Here is a 13391-nt window from a genome sequence, read left to right on the forward strand (position 1 = left end):
TAAAATATTTGTAAAGTTAAAATATGCCTGTATTTTGATCAGCTTGTCCGCATATTATTCAGTGTATATGGGCAGAAGGGCTTTAAATATATATATATATATTAAAAATGTTCACATAATGTAGTAGTATCTAAAGTAAATTATTAAATCTTCCTTTTCATATGAAAGAGGTAAAGAAAAGTACCTGGCCAATACAGTACCATTAATCTATTCTCTTTTCTCCTTTCTCTCTTTACTTCTCTCTCTACAATAGAAGTGGAACAAAAAGGTAATTAAATACCTTTCAAATTATATATATATATTACTTATGTATAGGCTAAGTTATTTAACAGTTTAACGTTTTAGTTGAAATACTCTGTCATTAATTCTCACTACTTTTTTGTTAAAGTTTATTTAGTCTCTCTGCTGCTCAACTTCATGAGATAACTCATTTTTGCTGAAAAGTTTTACCAGTGCCACTTCCTTTCATTAAATTTTCTATTCAAAGGTTTAGATAATTCCCTTTTCTCCTGCCCTGAAGAATTTGGAAAGCACGCACACATACGTATGTGCATAAGTATATCTAATTACGTTGCAAAAGCCTTTCAGAAATGGCACCCCTGTACCAGCTCCTTGGGGTGGTTACCGAGACTCCAGTAGAGCAATACGCTTTTACACCAGCTGCTAAATCTGATTTTCCTCCTCTTTCACTCTCCAGAGGATATTATCAATTTCTGAAGTTTCAGAAATAATTGGTTAACTTCCAAGCAGGGAGTACAGATGTGGGATCCCATCTGCTGGCCCTGTGCTACCCTAATCCCGCGGTGGGATGGCTCCTCGTGGCTCCCCGCTGCCTATCTCATCGTGGTGGTTATTCAAGCTCACGAAGATCAGCATGACAACCAACCAACAAATATTCTCCCCCTGAAGCACGTGCAGCCCCTCCAGGTCGGAAGGGTGCTGACGTGGATGGTGAGGGCCAAGCGAGCCTGTTTTGCTCCGCAGCATCCCTCACACCCCGCTGTTGCCTCCCCGCGCAGCCGGTTGGGCTGTTGGCCTTTCCATGAGCCCAACATCAGCCCAGAGCTTCCCCCCATGCCTCGGCCACGAGCCAGTCCCCCTCATCCCCCCCGAAGTCTGAGCAGCAAAGCACCCTGGTTAGTCCAACTGCTCCTCTGTGCTCCTCTCATGTAACAATAGAAGGTATATGTTCTTAAGTTTGAATCACTACTATATTTAACAGGACATTTTTTAACTGATTAAAATCTAGACCTTGGGTTCCTCTCCAGTGAACTTGATGCTTTTCCTTCTTTCCTTTCTTTCTTTGTTCCTTCGTTCCTTCTTTTCTTCCTCCCTTCCTTTCTTCCCTCCTTTCTTCCTTTCTTTCTTCTTTCTTTCCTTTTCTTTTCCTTTCAGCATTCATACATCATTCATTTTCAATTGTGTGGACTGCATGTTTTGTGTGTCCTGTAGCGGCTTCCAAAACCTCATTCCTAGTTACACTACTGGGCTGTAGTTGGGTATTCCCTTCCACTCCCTTTGCTTTAAATGCTCTTCTGAGTTGCTAAGGGATTCGCCTCTGCTTTGCTATTGGTACCCGTTAAATATTTAATATCACTTGGGCTATAAGGATGGGACTTTCTTTCTTTTATTTCCATTTCTAGGCCACTCTTCAGTGGGCTGTTCAAAATAACTATGTGGAACAATTCCCCGGGAGTTTACTCCTTCACCTAGTAGGTACAGATTCACTGCAGAATGTAATCTGGAAATACAAACCCAGAAATCCTTTGGGGGCACACACTCATTTCAGAGTTTACAAAGGCGAGCGGTCCAAGTAAGTACACCTGTAAAAATAGATTTGAAAAGCAATAAGAAAATGAGCCGAAGTTGATAGAAAAAGCAGAAAAACAATCAATTTGGTGGAGCAAGTCTTGTTCTAGAGACTTGGCCGCTGGAAAGGCTGGTCTCCAGTTACAAGTCGTTGCTTGTGGGTTTCCTCTGATCTCCAGTGTCCTCTGCTGCAGACCTAGAGGCTGTTTCAATGTTTGGGCCAAGCACCCCCGGACTGTCATTAACTTTGTTTTTTTGTTTGAAATTCTTTTCCTCTCCAACAGTTTTTCTTTGCCCTGGACTGCTAAAAGGAGTATACCAGAGCGAGCACTTATTCGAATCTGACCACCAGTCCGGTGCCTGGTGCAAAGACCCTCTGCAGGCATCTGACAAGATCTACTACATGCCCTGGACGCCGTACCGAACGGACACACTGACGGAGTACTCCTCCAAGGACGACTTCATTGCCGGGAGGCCAACCACAACCTACAAACTCCCACACCGCGTGGATGGCACGGGATTTGTGGTGTACGATGGGGCTTTGTTCTTCAACAAGGAGCGAACCCGAAACATAGTCAAGTTTGACTTGCGGACAAGAATAAAAAGTGGGGAGGCGATCATAGCTAACGCCAATTACCATGACACCTCTCCCTACCGCTGGGGAGGAAAGTCTGATATAGACCTGGCTGTGGATGAGAACGGGCTGTGGGTAATCTATGCAACAGAACAAAATAATGGCAAAATAGTCATTAGCCAGTTAAACCCTTACACGTTAAGGATAGAAGGGACATGGGATACTGCCTATGACAAGAGGTCGGCTTCTAACGCCTTCATGATCTGTGGGATTTTATATGTGGTGAAGTCTGTGTATGAAGATGATGACAATGAAGCCACGGGGAATAAAATAGACTACATATATAACACTGACCAAAGCAAGGATAGCATGGTGGATGTGCCCTTTCCAAACTCCTATCAGTACATTGCTGCTGTGGATTATAATCCCCGGGACAACCTCCTGTATGTATGGAACAACTATCATGTAGTGAAGTATTCCTTGGATTTTGGCCCACTGGACAGCAGAGCAGGTAAGGGTTTTGATATTGAACCAAAATATAAACTGTGTTTTGCTCTTTGTCCACACAAATAAGGTGTCAAATTGAAATATGCTTCTGTGTTAATGATCTGCCTGTGTTTGTAAATTTAGCCCCACCACAAGACCTATGATGGATATTCAGTCGTTAGTACACGCAGAATATATTTTTAATGTCTTAGCTTGAAACAAAATAGAGAAAGGAGTGTGCTACCCATAGCTAACCCGAAACAGTCTCCAAATGTCCGTGTTCTTTCTCACATCACAGGAATAGTAACACTATTTTCTTCTTAATTGAATTTTGCTCCATACATAAGATCATCATCCCTTCTGCGGGAATTTTGGCAAAACGAAGCATGGAAGATGCTGTCACTGCAAACAGAGTGGGGCAAATTGCCAGCCAGTTTAAATGAGTTGGTTCCATTAAGCTGGGGGAGTCCGGACCTTTTACAGAAGCCAACAGTAATTGCGTACGTGAGCATGCACCCACAAGTGTATCTCTAGGAGAGCAACTGACAACAAAATCTACCAAATTGTTGGTTTGTTTCCCTTTCTTTAAAGTTGCTTTTTTTTTCCCCTCTGAATTTCATTCAGGTCTATGTCTTAGAATACTTTCTCTAAGATACGAACATCCATTCCTCAGAGGATTTCCAGCTTTCTCATGTGTTTTCCATGTCATAAATTATGCTGGTAATTACTTAGTTGGGTTATAGTCACTAAAGATTACCAACTTCATCATTTTGCAACTATTGTGGTCACAGTTGCTACTTGATTAATATCGTGACTTAGCCTAAATTGTGGTCAGACTTGTTTGGTGGTGCAAGAATTTTCAAACTGTATTAGCTCAATATTTTTCAAATGATTACTGCTATATGTAAACATATTTTAGTCAGAGTTATCAGGTATTTCTTGTAGTGGACTGTGTATTTAGAAATGCTGAAAAAGGAATGTGAAAGAAATATAATGTAGACAGTAAACTACTTGGTTAGTAACGTGTTTATGCCAAAAATATTGTTTTTTGATAATAAGAAATGCTAGGAAGCAGATCAGTGGATTTAAAGCTTCAGATTGCCAAAAGACAAGGAAAGAGGTTTTTGCTGCTGAGCTTTTCTTTTCCTTTGTGCAGCCTGTCATCCATATTAAAAATAAAATAAAAAGAGATGCTGAAAGAAACCGGCAATATGAAAATCTGGGGAGGGGTGGAACAGAAGTAGTAAAAGAGCAGTGAACTTCCAATTTTATACAAAAATGTAAGGAAGAGTAGAAAGATATCATGAAGAGGCAAATGAACAAGCCCAAGTGACTGTTAAGGGAAGAGCAAGGACCCTTTCAATGTTGTTGACCTCTGCAAGATCTCAGATGAGCAAAAAATGAAGTAATACTTTTCATTCTCCCAGCTTAATGACGAGCATGTACTTTCTGAGTGGTGGAGTGAAGCAGAGCAATTTGTGAGTTATTGGTTATCCCCAAGGACTGAAAATCAGTTGCATCCCTTATATTTCACAGGGTTTCTCTCCTTTTCAGTGAATCATTTACAGGTATTACAGTGGACTCTCTGCTACTCAGTTTTCATAAGGTGACCATTTTCAGTAATAGTATCTTTAATAAAAAAGCTGTAATCAATGAAAAACTCAAATCTGCACTTCTTTTGGTGAAAAAAATAAATGCCTTCACCACATCCCATTTTCCCAACTGTGTCTAAGCTGGCGAGGTATGAGGGCAGCTGAAAATCTTGCAGAGGTATGGAAATGTGTTAAGTGTAAGGCCTGGATGTATCCCCGTGTCACTCTGTTTGCCCCTTTAATTTTGCCGATGTCTGGATGAGAATTTAAAACCCAAGAGTGACTACAATGGAAAGCTGAGGTAGATATTGGCTTTTGATCTTGGAAAGGAGAGGGTTAAGTTGATGTCAGGGAATCTGGTAAGCATTCTCGGATGTTCCTTTCCTACATTTTTGATAGCTTTGTAATGTGGGCACGAAGCTGAATTTTACATGCATTTCTCTTTTCTGAAAATTGCTGGGATTTCCTGTTTGGCAGAACTGTGTTCGTATCCCGTTACCTCACTGTTTTACGGGTTTACAGGACTTCTGAGAGGGCTGCTCTGACAGAAAGTGAAATTTTCGATTAGACAACTCGAATGGGCCACGGCACTTCAAAGTGAAGAAAAATATCTTTGCAGAGCCAGTTCAGTGCTCTATTACCCCCACAGCCTGATTAGTGGGAACATTATTTTGCTAGTCAGTGAAACAGAAGCACTGATTTTGAGTTGGATAGGTGAGCAAACACTTGCTCAACACCAATTTCTTTTGTAGAGGGGAGCTAGTAGACCAGGTCCATATGATTCTTTTTTTTTTTTTTTCTTTTTCCTGAGGTCAGGATCCAATGCAACACATTTTATGGCTAATGTGAAATTTCATCCTGCGTTGCTCCATATATAATAGTAAATATATGGCTGGATTAAACCTATCATGGCTCTTCCATCAAAGAGCAGAACAGGAGCCAATGCAACACTGGGAAAGCAGTGAAAACCCTGGATATATTTTTAATATTCCTTTATTTATTTATTAATTTTTATAAACAGTGAACTATGGATATGTTCTCCCTCTTTCAAAATCGCCATTGTTTCTCTCTTTAGAGTAAGGTAATGTTCAAAGAGAGAATGCATTTTGCAGCTACTATCTATAGCTTTACAGTTTGAGTAACAAAATATGTAAACAATATCAGCTTAATTAGAAAATAAAAGAACAGTTGTAAAATTGATGGATCAAACAAATTGGTTGTTAAAAAACAATTAAGGGTGAAGTTTTAGAAACAGAGCTCTTAAAACCAAAACATTGATCATAACAAGAAAAGTGATGTATTTAGCAACCAAAATAGCCAGTAACGTATTTGAAATCTCTAGTATCATGCATTTCAAGGATATGTGAAATTGGAAAAACAGGTGCTGGAGGGTCCGGTTCACTTAGAGTTAAACATTTTTAGTCTTTTCCCAGATTGTCCAGGGAACCTGGAAGGAGGCAGAAGTCTTTTGTCTTACAGGAAAGGCAGAGATCATATCCTCTTACTCTTCACAGTGATTAAACACTTTCTGTATGTTTTAATTAAAGGTCTGTTTGTTCAAGTAGGTTTGGTGCATTTGTAAGATCTTCACTGTCATAGAGCTTTTCCAACTCGTTGATTGAAAAAACGGGCTTTTATATCTCACAGAAAATGTGTCAAAATCAGGAGTTTCCGTGCTTGGCTTCTCTAGCAGCTAAAGGTACAAGGAAAGACAAAAAAAAATACTAAAATCTTAGGTGAGCTACAAAGCTGGATTCATCTGACCTAGAAACAATTCAGGGCTCTGGATTGAATTAAACTAAGTGTTATTCTTTTTCCAACATTGAAAATGGTGCCTTTTAAGGATTTGCCCTTTTTTTTTTCTTTTCCTTTTGAATTTTTGGATTTGGCTGGGATTATTTTCAGTTATCACAAAAGCAGTTTTGAAAGCAAATACTCCTCACTGCCTGCAAACCCTCTGAAACCATTCACTTCGAGAAGTGAACCTGAAGGCACCAAAAATCTTTGAAGCATTTTTCCTTCAGCTTTTGGCATCTAAAATAAGTCTTTTTTTTTTTTTTTTTTTTTTTTGAGCGTGTTTCTCAATAAATGCTCCTGAGTTCTTTTTTCTTCTTTTTTTTTTTTTTCTTCTCTTGTGTAGCTGATCTTGAGTTTGATGATTTGATGAAATAGTGAGAATAGCAATGCAAATCTAGAAATATTTTCTGTCACATGCTTCAAGATGCTTAACGCAGAAAGTGTTCGGGTCGATGTTTTTTGTACCCCACTAGATGTGCAGAGAGGTAAACCTGCCCATACCAACAAGAATGAAAAATTCCCTACAACCTAATCAATCTTAATATTCACCAGAGTTACCCGTTTTAATCATCACCCACTTGTGATACAGTCTGCATAAACAAACTCAGGGAAGTATCAACAAATCCTCCTCTCCAAAAAGCTGAGCGCTCCGATCCCGCGCTCCCTCACATCGCTGCATACAAACAAGCGCCTCGTGGCTCCTCCACTGCTCCCAGCCCAGCACCAAATGGCCAATATCTTCCAGTGCCAGGTGGGCCAGAGGAAAAGTTTTATCTTCTAAAGGTTTGAAGTGCTGTCCTTGTGAGGGAGCTCATGATGCATGGGCCCTTCAGACCAGAGGTAAAGAGCGGGGAGCCCTGTCCCGTAGCTCAGCTGTGAAGAAGCCCAGAGCCAAGGATTTTCTCCCGTGGTCTTTTTGGGGCAGATGGCTGCTCAGTGTGGTGTAAAACACCACCAGCACCCCTTGTGCCCACCCCGGTGCTGTACCCTGCAGTGATGGGGGCAACTGCGCCGTGACACACACGTGTCACCGAGTGCTGTGGCACGGGGTCAGCAGCCATAGCCACAACCCTTCTCAACCCCAACCTGCCTCTGATGGCACGGAGTGATTAAAAACCTGCCCTAAGGTGGTTTTCACAGTGTGATTTGTACCAGCAACCTTTTATTAAGGCACGGCCTGTCACTGTATGCTGGGTGTTTTGAAATGGCGGAGCCTGACAGGAGGGCTTCAGTGGAGGCCAGGGGTACGTGGCCTGTCTGGGCAGGGCACGACCGTGGCTTTCCAAAGCTTCAGCCCCCTCAGCAGGGCACACACAGCTCCTGTGTGTTCACTGGGCAGCTGCAGTAAGGCCTCGAGATAAAGCAGCACTGAGATAAGGATCCCTACATGTGCATTTGGGATCTGGGTTTCGTGGCAGCCACCTGCAGTGACGCTTGGTGATGGTGGAGCTCTTTGCAAGCACGTGGATGGCAGCACTGGAGCATGAGGCATTGGGGAAAGAAGTGCTGCCCTCGTTGCCTGGCCGTAGCTATCTTCTGCTGGAAAAGCTCGATTTAGACCACTAGTGATTTTCTGTGGCAGGAAAGAAAACGCAGGCCTCCCACTTTTGAGGAGACATTTTGTTCTTCCCATTAAGTTATGTCCAGGAGACCCTGGAAATACAATATTGGCTATTTAATGGCTGTAAGAAGTTAATAAATAAATATGCCCTATACATAAGAAAGATAGTGACATGATATAGGGCTTATAATACAGCCTCTTTGTGCTTAAGTGGCTTTCCTATATTGCATATTAACACTGTGGAGTGCCAGTCCGGTAATGAAATGTGATGTGAGCCTTCCATCCATATCCATGGTATTTTAAAAACCTCAGAGGGTGCCTGTCAAACTTTTATCCTTCACGTTTGTCTTAAATATTGCAGGATGCTCTCTTGACGTGTGATTGCAACCGTTTTATTCGGTAAGGGCGATGTGTTTTTTTTTTTTTTTTTCTTCCTAAAGCAGTTTTACAATGCAGATAAGGTGAACCCTCCGTCCTTATAATATGCTAATTAAGTGCATTTGTGTCTTGGGTAAAAGATGTGGCGGTATGGTGATGAATAAGAACTTTAAACACATATGACACCTCGTTAAAATGTAATTTTCACATCATAAATCTGAGGCCTTTACTTTGACAGCTGAGTAATGTGGATAGTGGGCAGAGGATCTTGAACGTTTCAGAGCTGTCACGTGCTAATAGGTAGCTGAGAGCGGCTTCCTGCACCGCTCGCCTTTAATGCCATACATCCTTGCCTGGGAAATGCATCAAAAGGGCTGCCGAATCTTAAACCCCACTTGTGCACAGGATATGAATTGCTATCGCTCCGAGATCCCGTTGCGATAAGACATGCTTAGCATCTCTGGAGTTGAATCCAGGCCGCATTTTAAAAGGCCAGCTGAGCCCTTCGGGTGAGCAGCTTCTCCTGGCAGACAAGGGCCGTTTTTAGGGAGCTGCTGAGTGTTTAATTGCAGCTTCTCCTGTGTTTTTATTTTCCAGTTGCTTTCCTCCCATCTAGGAGCATCCCTAGCTCTCTCCCTCCCGTTCCTCTCCGTTGCTTACAGTGACAGCTGCTGGTTGCACAGTGCTGCTGGAGGTTTTTGGAGAGATCAGCCCTTGCTTTCAGCAACCTTTGCTAATTCATATCATGAATCGGAGCCTTGGCTTTTATCCTTCGATATTTGCACATATATGCCTGTCCCATTTATGCTATAAATATTTCAGTCCCCTTTTTGCTATTCAAGACAGAAAGACCTGTCTAAGTTCGGAGGTGAGGAAAGCAGCACAAAGACTCTTCATCTTTTATAACAAAGCTGGCATCTCAACCTACATTTGTTGGACAACCAGTACATGAAGCTTAGAAGGACAGGGGGATATTTCACCTAACTGGGACACACTGGGATCCAGAAGTGCACAACTCATGTTTGTTCACCAGTTTGAGGCCTAATCTCTCTGTTCATTTTTGTCCTGATTTTTTTTTTTTTTCCTCTTTACAAAGCAGTGTTAGATTACAGAATAACAAAGCATCATACCACTGGACGCTTTTCTAAAATTAGTGATTTCTGTCTTTTACCAAGAAAGCTGAAGTTTGAGCTCCCTTCTCTATCTTTAAAAAAAAAGAAAAGAAAACTTAAAATGCAAGATTCCTCAGCTTCAAAATACTCCCTTTGTGGAGCATTTCATAAATATTAATACTGTTTGGTTAGCACAGCGGGAGTATCTTCACTGCCTCTCCAGTACGAATAAATATGTGGTTGCTCCCTTCTCCTAAGTAACAACACACTTCTCTCCGTGGGTGTGGAACGGGAGGCAGCCTTACCATGCAGAGGCAGAGAAGTCCTCTTTGGGGCACCTCTTTAAGCCACCCTCAGAAGATGTTACAGCAGAACTAATCCCGTGGGGAGCTAAACTGGGCTGCTGCTGTATCTCTTTGGAGTTGAGTTGTTCCCATTGCAAACCGTATGGGAATTTGCTATAAAATCTGCACGCAAGTCACAGCTCCTGTTCCCCACAGGCTGGGATGTGTCCGTGTCCTCTTCCTCGGGGCTTACAAGCTGGAGTGCTTTGGGACTGGGCTGGTGGGTAGCCAGCATGGGTTGGCAGTGAGGAAGGTCAGTGAGAAAGAAGTGATTAAGCAAAACTTGACTTTCAAGCTTCAGAACAAAAGGAGACCAGTGATTTTTGGATGTGCTGCTGGAGGTAGCGGGGTGGTCGCAGAGGGAAAAAAGACATTAAACGTGTGTTAAACGGCATCTTCTCAATGCATTGCCCTCTCAACTTAGATTATAATTCTGCGCCTAATTCCTCGTGGCTCACCCCATAGAGTGCAAACACCCTGTGCTCCCTGCAGCTCTGCTCTGGTGTGGCTGCAGACCTACTCGCTTGGCTTATGACGTGGGGGCAAGGCTGCCTTCCTCATATGCCAGTTTTTTTGTTGTGTTTTTTTTTTTTTTCCTATGGTACTTTTTCAATGAGCAGCCTTTTTCCTGCTCCCCACTGAAAATACCTCCACCATGGCTCTCCTCGCTTGTCTACCACTGATTGTGTTTGTTCTGGAAATGAATACTGTAATATTTTTAGCACCACTTATTAAGACTCGTCTCCTGAAGCCTTGTTCAGCGTTGCTAATTAACTTCTTCAGTGCCGCCAGCGCTCTGCAGTGCTGCCATGCCAGGTTTTCTTTCCTCTTTTTAGGTCAAAAAAAGCTGATGCAGATGCCCTGATGCTTTCTGCTTTAGAGTCAAAGCAAGCAGAGGATGCAAGGGATGCTTTTCAGGATGCTGGCCTTGATACTCAGGTTAAAGAGGAGTAAAAAAGCTCTTTAGGAGTAAGCCACAAAATTAGTGAACCTTTGAAGGAGGCTTTACAGAGCATTCTCTTGACTTGAGGAAGCTGTGATTTAGCATCCCCACATCCTTCAGATGTAGCATCAAGTAAACTTTCCGGACACCTAAGGTATAACTGTAGGGATGAAAAGTACCCAAAGGATATAGGAGAAGTGGAAAGGTCAGCCTAGTACTCAGAAACCCAGCTGAACTCTCATGGTAGGGTTGGATTGATGGCTTGATCACAGGAAAATTATTGAATTTATGTTGAACATGCAAAAAGAATTTTTGTAGTTGGTTCCTAGATCTTCATGTTTCTGGAGAAGTGGGACCAGCCGTGAAGGGCTGTGAAATGCTAGGCAGTGATGCTGTCAACAGCCTGACATGGGAAGACTGGCAAAGCCTAGAAAAAAATAATTTTTTATTTTTTAAAAAAAGGACACGTTGAAGTACACCTTCCTGAAGTGCATTTTGGCATAGTGACTATGTTAAATCAAGAGAATTGGTAATGAAGAAAGCAAGAATAAAACAGTGTTCATTTTTTGGGGGGTAAGCAGTCTTCCAAGTATGTACAGGCAAAGGTTAATACAACAAAAAAAGTTTATGGAACAAAATCCCAAAGATTTTGGAGAGCCATTCTTTAGATAAATCCTCCAGAGTTGGTGGGGGTCTAGACCTGGACTTCAGGAGTGAGTCCTGGAAGGAATGGGCACTTTGACTTCCTAATTCGTGTCTAAATCAGCAGAAGAGGACAGTATAAATTGTAAGCTGAAACAAACAGTGACTGCCCCTGTGAAGCTGAGTCACAGTATCTGCCCTGCATTTTTGTTCTGAAAAGGCTTTTTTCAAGGGTGTGCTTGTGATTGGGGGGCAAAGCCGATGATGAAGGCCTAGCTGAAAGAGACGTGTCCATTAAAACAACACAGTGATTGTTCTCTGCAAGGGATTTCTTCACTGTAATAGGATTTTTGCTTGATTAAAATGCGCTGAGAGGCAACAGGACTTAAGGTACGTTTCAGTGAAACATAAAAGACAATTTAAAAGGACTGGCACCGAATAAGCAAATGTTTCATGTTACGTACCTACTCAGGTCTGTGTCCTCACAAAGTACCAGATGCTTCAGGCTCAAAAGGGCTGGGGGAGAGGGAAGCAATGAAATAGCAGTGTTGGGCAGGGAGAGGGGTCCTCTGCCTGGTGCCTTCCATGTAAATACAAGCTCTTCTTGCAGATAAACAACAAAAACCTCCTTCTGAGCCTGGTGGGAACTAAGCAAAGCTTTTGGGTAGCCGAAAAGTGCATGGTGTGTTGTGTAAGGCCACTGCAATGTGTTCCTTTCATATAAATGAGTTTAAATTGACTCGGGTATGAAGAGTAGAACAGAGAATTAAATTAGATTAATAGATTTTTTAAGACCAGAAGGGACCATTAGCTCATTTAGCCTGACCTCTGTAATGCATTCGATTGGATTTCATCCGCTTCCCCTTGTAGTGAGCCTAATGACTTGACTTTAACTAAAGCATGTCTTCCAGAAAGGGCACCCAGGCTCCAAGAGACAATCCACGTGGCACTTCAAGGGGTGCATTTCTTGTGGGGGTATTCTCTCCCATGCTGCAGAAGTAAAATAATACTTGTATTGGAAATATTTGGTTGCACTGCCCAGCCATTGAGTCCTTTTTGCATCACGAGTAAAATAAGTCACAGAAGTGCTGCTTGAATTACACACTTCGCACCTTACACCCCATGCTCAGGAGGTTGCCTTCTGCAGGAGTCACTGGTAGCTCTGAGATTAAATTATTTTTTAAAGATGTTAGAAATTTCTTATGTTGAGTCAGAAATTCCTGAATAGACTGAGAAAGGTAATTCACTAGCAGTGGCAAAGTAGCTTGCTCGGCACTGAAAACAAGAAAGGAGCCTTCTACTTTCAGATTTGTTCTTTATGATGAGCGTCACTAAATGCTTCTGTAAACTCTGTTTTTTAATTAGAAGAAATTACCAGTCTGCAGTGCTTGCATACTTCTCTCTTAATGCCACTTCCATTTTTATTTGAACCAGAGTGGTAGGGAGTGACATTTAAACCTCAGAGTTTGTCATCAAGTTCTAATTTTCTCGCTGATGAGAACATCTGTCCATTGGAAAGGGCAAAAACTCGTTCCAGCAGTTTTTCCATAAGGTATTGGAAGATTTAGTTCCAAATGGGTTTTCTGGTTGTTGCTTCGGCTTTATTGCCTTTTGTTTTCCTCACTTTTTTTTTTTTTTAAAGGAGCTTGTATTTATACTGAGTAAAAGAGAGGCAAGGAAGTGAACCGCAGAGGACAGAAGAAGCACTTTGGGAAATGGCCATTAAATTATATCACGGGCAGAGTCACACAGGGTTTTTCATGTCAACCTGTATTAGCATATTCTGGTGGGAAGAGGTTGCCATTTCCTTAATATGAAATCATGAATTGGCTGCACTAAAAAATGTCTCACTTGTTACGCTGTGATATTACTGTATAAACAATGTATTTTTTTCATTCTAACACCGTATTTTGTGATACTCTGGGTAAGCTTCACCTTTGGGCATTTTGTTATGGTTATTGACCACCCCAAACCTACGGTAGCTGTGAGAGGCTTCATCTAGGCTTGTGGTTTCATTACGTTAAGCACTGTGAAAACTGGCGTGTTACCCCCTCTTTCTCACTTTCCCGTTGGAAAGAAGAAACATTAAAATGAGCATTTATCAAGGAGCGCTGCGCAACTCCTCTCCTCCCTTAACGAAATTTGTGACCACA

At 41.9% G+C, this 13391-nt stretch overlaps 1 protein-coding gene across 23 annotated transcripts in view; it reads left to right on the forward strand.

Moving 5' to 3' along the window:
- The window catches only part of ADGRL3 (adhesion G protein-coupled receptor L3), a 524429-nt gene that overhangs the window by 345436 nt on the left and 165602 nt on the right, over positions 1 to 13391 (forward strand). For 19 of the 23 annotated variants that reach the window (XM_038178121.2, XM_072037083.1, XM_072037080.1 and 16 more), the window contains 2 exons: positions 254 to 268; positions 2094 to 2894. In XM_038178121.2, coding sequence (XP_038034049.1) covers positions 254 to 268; positions 2094 to 2894 — 816 coding nt within the window. The remainder of the gene's footprint in view (positions 1 to 253; positions 269 to 2093; positions 2895 to 13391) is intronic. The other 4 variants (XM_072037081.1, XM_072037066.1, XM_072037077.1 and 1 more) reach the window with 1 other exon arrangement.

The sequence above is a fragment of the Anas platyrhynchos genome, chromosome 4 (genome assembly GCF_047663525.1).
Source record: "Anas platyrhynchos isolate ZD024472 breed Pekin duck chromosome 4, IASCAAS_PekinDuck_T2T, whole genome shotgun sequence".
Classification (NCBI taxonomy): domain Eukaryota; kingdom Metazoa; phylum Chordata; class Aves; order Anseriformes; family Anatidae; genus Anas; species Anas platyrhynchos.